This window comes from Eupeodes corollae, chromosome 2 (genome assembly GCF_945859685.1).
Source record: "Eupeodes corollae chromosome 2, idEupCoro1.1, whole genome shotgun sequence".
NCBI classification, from domain to species: Eukaryota; Metazoa; Arthropoda; class Insecta; order Diptera; family Syrphidae; genus Eupeodes; species Eupeodes corollae.
The window spans coordinates 93,810,528-93,817,993 of NC_079148.1; the positions used below are offsets into that span (position 1 = coordinate 93,810,528).

At 33.9% G+C, this 7,466-nt stretch overlaps 1 protein-coding gene across 1 annotated transcript; it reads right to left on the reverse strand.

Moving 5' to 3' along the window:
* Positions 1 to 992: 992 nt before the first annotated feature.
* Positions 993 to 7,253, reverse strand: LOC129946242 (protein Vago). Its single transcript, XM_056056365.1, has 3 exons — positions 7,013 to 7,253; positions 6,821 to 6,947; positions 993 to 1,391 (listed from the first exon to the last, which is right to left on the reverse strand). Exons 1-3 carry the CDS (start codon positions 7,119 to 7,121, stop codon positions 1,139 to 1,141), a joined length of 489 nt encoding a protein of 162 aa, XP_055912340.1. The 5' UTR covers positions 7,122 to 7,253; the 3' UTR covers positions 993 to 1,138.
* Positions 7,254 to 7,466: the final 213 nt, after the last annotated feature.

Below are 7,466 nucleotides of genomic sequence, written 5' to 3' on the forward strand. Positions count from 1 at the left end.
CTACATGCCACACAGCTCGCGATTCTATGGCCATTTTAAGGGAAAACTTCGGAGAACAATTCATCTCAAGGAATGGACCGGTAAGTTGGCCACCAAGATCATGCGATTTGACGCCTTTTGACTATTTTTTGTGGAGCTACGTCAAGTCTAAAGCCTACACAAATAAGCCAGCAACTATTCCAGCTTTGGAAGACAACATTTCCGAAGAAATTCGGGCTATTCCGTTCGAAATGCTCGAAAAAGTTACCCAAAATTGGACTTTCCGAATGGACCACCTAAGACGCAGCCGCGGTCAACATTTAAATGAAATTATCTTCAAAAAGTAAATGTCATGGACCAATCTAACGTTTCAAATAAAGAATCGATGAGATTTTGCAAATTTTATGCGTTTTTTTTTTAAAGTTCTCAAGCTCTTAAAAAATCACCGTTTACTTAAATGAAGGTTCTTATCAAACGTTCTTTCAAAACATAAATGTTTTCTTTTTGAATTTGTAATTATAATATTGTAAAAATAACGTATTCAGTAGAAAGATATACTTATATTTTTAATAACAAATATCTGCTTAAACTGAGCGGTAGCAAACCAAACACTATTTTAAGAAAGAAATAAAATACCTATCTATCTATCTTAAAGTGCTGCAGTGCTTGTTCCTTACCTTTAAACGAAGTCGGCTCGAATGGCTTGCAGAAGACGATAATCTGTCAGAATGTCTTAACCAAATTTATATCTCATACTTGTCCATTACGTTACCAAAACAGCATAGTGATTAAATGTAGTGTTTTCATTTTGAGAACCCTTTATTTTAGATTTACATTTATAATAACTTTTGTTTATAAATAAATAAATGTATATAATAGATATAACATTATTAGAATAAGAAACGAACTTGATGTCATGAATTACTCTTAATATTCGTATTGGTTCCTTTAGTATAAACGTGGATAAGTACTTCTATTAAACTTGGAAGGATAAGGAGACTAAAATCAAACTAATATTATTCGAATAAAAGATTTTTTAAAATAATGCACCTTTAATTTCTTCCAATAATGAATTAAAATCTAAATGCTACAAAGTATTATACCTTAAAAACTAAATCGAAATCTCCCAAATTCAGCTTATTTAAGGGAGCTTAAATTATTATAATTTAAATTTAGTTCTTATGGGGCCACCTGCAGGATTTCCATTTTCCATTCGTCGGGTAAAAACTTGGGTAATATAAGTGCTCTTCCTGTTCCCGTAATGATCATAAGTTTGTGTTTCCTCCATGTTTCCACTGTCATCTCTTAGGAACTTTGTGCACGAATATAAAGGACAACACTTTGGATAATCGAGAAATTCATTTGCTGGTGGAATGACTGTGCAATTTCCTTCCAATCTTGGTACTTGACATCTTGATTTAATAAGTATAAGATTTTGCAGTTGCAGATTGAAGAGGAACAAAAGAAGAAAAATTGTAGTTAATATAAAAATTAAATTACATTATTAAAATAAAAAACGATGAAATATTATGATTATGGAGAATACATTTAAATAAAATCGATAGAGTTCAATAATATATAAAATATTTCATCGAACATCGTTTGTTTTGTTTTTATCAAAACAACTATTTTTCGATTTAACTTTATTTGGATTGTATGGTAAATCGTGGTAGTGAGTGAATAAATTAATTAAATAAAATAGTTGGCTAGGGATGGAGGGGACCTAAAGTTTTAAGCCGAATCCGAACGGCTAATTTGAGAAAGCACTTTTTAAGACAAAAATATTCTCGGAGGATTAGCCAATTCCTCGCAAAAGGCAGTACCAGTGAAAAAAAAAACTTAAATTGCATAGAAGAAGATTTGGTATCGCAGTAGAATCAAAGATATAATAAATAAAATTGATATTGTAATTCTTCCTGTCTTCGAAAATTGAGACAAGATGAACCGTGTAGCGGCAGATCAAAATGAAACTTATTATGTACTGCACAATAACTCTAAATCATTTTTTATAATCACGATTTTCCAGTTGAGAAACCATGAGAAAACTATAATTCAGGCAAGTGTTTACGTTTGAAATTTGAACTAATAATTTTAATTTGTCGTACTGGCCATTAAAAAATATTCGGAAGCATCTAACATTGAAATTAATGAATTTTTGTGCATACATATGCCAAAATCCAATAGTCCAAAAGCTAACAATTAATTTTTGTAAAGATGTTGATGGAATAATGAAAATTCGCAAACATTTTTCAGGGATAGCATCTGTGTGTTGTGTACAAAGGATTTTTCGAATTTTGAATAGCTCACTAGATAGATACATAGATAGATTTCTTTCTTGCAATATATAAGTTTTACATTCTAATAAAACTAAGAACATAAGGACATGGCAAAGCTGCCTGATAGACATTTTTTTAAACTAAAATACATTATATTTAAAATATAAAAGTTGGCTTGGAAATATAATCGCCTTATTTATGGTGAGTACCTTCAAGTTCTCTTAAAAGAGATTTCAAGATTTGTGATAAATCGGATCTACAAGGCACAAAGTTTAGATTAAGTATTTCGACTCTAGCCCTAAAGATAATACCGATAGATTCTACAGTCAGTTCCTTGCAAAAATAACTCATATAAGATGACAATTGGTGGTTCAGGTTCCTGTAAATGTGTCTACTTTCTGAAGAGGATGCCATTTCTAGATATTGTAAATATATCGCATTAAAAGTTTTAGCAATCAGGTCTTAAAGTAAATTCTACAGATAGTTAAATTCTTTGAAAGGTGTTGCGTTTCTTCGAAGTTGCCTTAACAGAATTGACTTATGTAGTCCGTTTTCTCTTTTCACTACTGTAGTCAGATATTTGGCATGCGATTTAAGATTTTGGATGCAAATCGGTGCTAAACCTGACTCCACATGTAAAGCATACGTTGGTGTTGCGTTGGGTAATCGGAATAGTCGTTTGAAAAGGAGCCTCTGGATACTTTGGATTTCCTCATGTTGTGCATACCCAAATGCTGGCACATAACACATATAAGTATTGACTGTTGATTTGAACACTTGGTACTTCGATGCTACATCAATGTTGCTGTTGCTGAAAAACGTAGGCCACATCATATTTATAGCTAGTTTGGCTTCCCTACCTTTGTATGTTTACTCCAGTTAAGGTTAGATCTTATCAACACTCCCAGGTACTTAAACTCCTTTACAACATCGATACGCTCATTGTTGATGGTCCTAGATTGAAAAATCATAGCTTTTGTTTTACTTGTATTGATTTTTAGGCCCCAAGTTGAGCAGTAGTCTTGAAGTCTGTTGATTTGAAGTTGCAGAGCACATGGTGTATCAGCCAATAGCACCAGGTCATCAGTATACAGTAAGACTAAGGAGTCGGCAAAAAATACACCTCCCGAAAGAATGTCAGTGACAGCATCAATATAAAGGGCAAACAAAATTGGGCTAAGAATGCATCCTTGAAGAATACCCGTAGACGTCTTAAACCATTCCGATAAGTTGCTTCCATTCCAAACTGCCGCAGTTGTTGAATGCAGGAATTTGGAGCATAATAGGAGAAATTTTCTAGAAACAACTATAGATGATAGCTTGTAGATAAATGCTTGCCTATTTACCGTGTCAAAGGCCGCTTTAAAATCTACGAAGTAAACGTAGAGCCACTTAGAATTCTCCAAATACTTTGATGCAATACTAGACAGCGCGAAGACATGAATACCGAAACCCTGCTTGAAAAATACTTAAGCGGTTTGTTGACTCAATCCCTCTGATAAGTCTCTCACAGAGAATTGAACTAAATACTTTTCGCAGCGTATATAGGATAGATATGCCCCTATTATTTTCAGCAACGCTCGTCTCCCCCTGCTTGAAAACGGCATAGATAATCGATTTATTAAAACAGATCGGAACGGAGGATCATCGTAGAGTTGGTTGAAGAAGTTAACCAGGTAGTTTTTGAACTGTTAAATGGCGAATTTACAAAATTCGGAAGGGATTCCGTCGACACCAGGTGCCTTGTTATTTTTCATTTTATCCAAAACTGTATGCAGTTTGTTCAGTGAAATTGGGCAGTCTAGTTCGTACACACAGGTGTGTGGTTCCGTATAGCTAAACTCTAAAATGGTGGTATCTTTAATTGCTAACAGTTTGGTAAAATGATTTGCAAGACTGTCTTCTCCTATAGATTTATTGTTTTCAGTTTTTTGAGAGCGCCCTAGTTCCCTTACATTGTTCCAAAATTCTTTCGAGTCCTTACAAGAGATAAGTTTATGAGCAACAAGTTTCAGATAATGAATCTTTTTCGTTGTACATAATTGTTTGTATTGCGAGTTAACGTGTGCAGATACTGGGTTTTGAAGAAATCAGCGTTGGTTGATCTGAAAAGATTTAAAAACACAAAGGATTTTTTTCGTAGTCGCTTCCAGTCATTATCAAACCATCTATTTACTGGTTCCGCTTTTTGGGTTTTGGTGAGTGCATATGAAGCTGAAGTTTTTATTGCGTCCATTGTACTTTCTACGATTTCATCAATTGATCTTGATGATTGTATTAAAGGGAGGATATTAATATTTCTATTAAGATGTTGATAAAGTACACGTCTGTTTTTCACTGATTTTCACTGCAATTGGTAGATGATCAGAAAATTTATCTGCAAGCACTTCGAAGTCAACTGCGGTTTCTATCCATAGACCAGACACAGCACATAAGTCAATGACAGAGTGGCCTTGACCACTTATGAAAGTGAGTTCGGCTTTATCATCTCCTTTGAAAACTTCATTTAAAACAAAGAAACCAAAGTTTTCGAAGAAATCTGGCAGAGTTCTGTCATAAGAGCTAATTGTACCGTCTTTAGAGTTTCTTTTCACTTTGAAGCCCGTTTGAGATTCTGTATGATATGAAATGGAATGTTGGTATTCACCGATTCGAGCATCAAGGTCTCCAATTAACATTATATTTCCAAAAAACTGGTATTAATCAAATTATACAAGTGATCGAAATCATTCTGCCAGTTATTACAATTTAAAATAATTTTGATTGTAAAATCGAAATGATAAAAAAACCGGATTACAAAAAATGGGAGTATAAAAAATCGGTATTATAAAAAGCAGGATTATATAAAACTTGATTTTGAAATTGGGATTTTAAGAAACGGAATATCGAACCCAACCCATCATAATTGTCAACAGAGATCTTGAGATTTGAACCCTTTTAATTTTTCCTTTACTGAAGATTTGTTAGCGTTTATTGCCAACATTAAAATTATTAATGTATATTTCTTTAAAATATTCTTAGCCTTCAACAAAAAATTGGGCAATCCCCGTTCTAAACTCCTTATCGGTCAAAAAATTGCCTGACGACTGATTCTAAAAACCAACATCTTTGACTGTAACAAGTTGTCCAAAATGCTGAAAGTTAAGTAAACAATTCTATGGAACGAATCTTTTTTCACAATCGTTCAGTTGCTATGTACTTAAAGACATCGACATTCATAAGTCCGCTGGATGGGTTAGTACCCTTTATTTATTTTTTTGCTCTGAAGAAGTTCTCTTTAAAGCTGGCAAAACCACTGCCGAAGCTCTTCTATATGTCCTCACTCTACAGGTCTCTTTCAGAGTAAATGTAGAATAGCATTTATCCAGCCTCCTCTTCCCCCCTCTGAATGTAGTTTAATCACACTTACGTACGTTCTTTCCAAGGTCATAAAAACAATGATCAATTTAAGGTAGCAATAGGTCCACTGGTGATCTCAATTTTTATCTCACCGAACAATGGAACAAAACTTTACATTGCTTTGGAGAAAGTAAGATTGTTGCACTTACTTTACGAGTATCAGATGTATTTTATAGAGTTTGGCCTAAAGCTCTCTTATCGAAATTAACTTTTGAACGGCTGAGCTCAAGTACAGGTTCAAATCTGATATCCACAAAATAAACGATGGTGTGCCTCAGGGCTCTGTTTTGTCTCCGACACTCTTCCTTATTTTTATTAATGATCTTTTGTCTTAAACTTCTAGTCACTTAATTGTTTCGCTGCTAACAGTACTCTCAGATTTTCATACTCGTTTTTAGCTTCCCGATACTTGTGCTTTGAAAGTGGACTATCAAATTCAGTGAACGATAAGCCCATTTATTTCTGATCTTGACAGCATTGTCCAATGTTGAATTAAAAATCGTGTATAATTTAATGCTTCCAAAATTCAATACTGTCACAAAAGCATAAACCACTATCCATAGGTGGTATTTGCAATGAGGAGACTGAACAACTTTCATTTGTAGGTATATGCATCAAAATCCATTTTTGTGGATTGATCACATATTTGAAATCGCCAAAAACGCTGCTAAGTATTTAGGTTTTTCATGTCCATCCAAGAAGTTTTTTACCCCTTCTGATCTGGCTATAATTTTTAAAGCATATATTCGTCCAAAATTTGAGTACATCTTTAATATCTAGGCAGGTGTCTTAATAACCCATTTGAGACTCTTGGAAAGAATTCAAAAGAGTGCTTTAAAAATGCAAGGATACTTTTGTCTAACTGAAACTTTTATGACAAAGTTTCTAGTCTACCATTATTTTATTGCTAATTTCACACGTAATCCTCTAGTAAGTTGCATTCCTCCCCTCAAACAAATTAACACTCATACCCGTACTTCTATGAGTGCCCATCAGTTTACCCTTGGGCCAAATTTTGGACGTATTGTGAAGTACAGAGACTATTTTTTTATTCGCACTTCACGAATGTAGAATGCGTTGCCCGCACGATTTATAATCATTATATAGGTATTTTATTCCCTTCAGTGCGCTCAAGGGTTTGAGATAATAAATTATTTTAAACGCACCTGTCTTCCCATACTTTGAGATTTCCCAAGCACTGGACCCGTATGCATTGTCCACGCCGATAGAACACTTCCCCAACATACAAAGCACGATTTGTTATTTCATCCCTACATTTAAGCTCTTCGTATACTGCAAGAAACAAGCTATCATTAGATATTTATATTTTTAAACTTAAGCTTCGAAGATCACCATACAATTTTGATTCTGCAAAGGTGATGCTAGAACCGTACAATATCCAATCACTGTCACTGACAAAAACAGACAAACTTGCCAAAAGTTAAGATTTCCGTATTTTCGACTCATCTTTTATGATGATTTAAAGCACACAATTTCAATACCCGACAAGGTTCAAGTTCTCACTATTCTAAGTATTAAATCAGACTGAGTGTGAGTTTGAGTCATGAGCTGGAGTATCAATTAATTAATACAAAATTATAAGTTCCATCAACATCATTATGCTCTCCGCTCTCAATTGGATGGTGAGTTGAATTAATAATTTGCTAAGAAACGCAAATTGATTTGTTGATGTTGACCTCTTTGATTAACTTTTTGTTTTTCATCTCGTCATCTTCTCGTCTGTAAGGCATTTTTCTTATCAGTTACTTAGCTATATTATCGATTTGTTGTTGTTATTTTAGAAATTGCATC

Coding starts and splice junctions, on each gene's coding strand:
- LOC129946242 (XM_056056365.1), bottom strand. CDS start 7,121: ATGAGTCGAAAATACGGAAATCTTAACTTTTGGCAAGTTTGTCTGTTT. Junction 6,948..7,012: donor ACCTTTGCAGAATCAAAATT/GTATGGTGATCT, acceptor TGTTTCTTGCAG/TATACGAAGAGCTTAAATGT. Junction 1,392..6,820: donor CTCAAAGTATGGGAAGACAG/GTGCGTTTAAAA, acceptor TATTAAATCAAG/ATGTCAAGTACCAAGATTGG.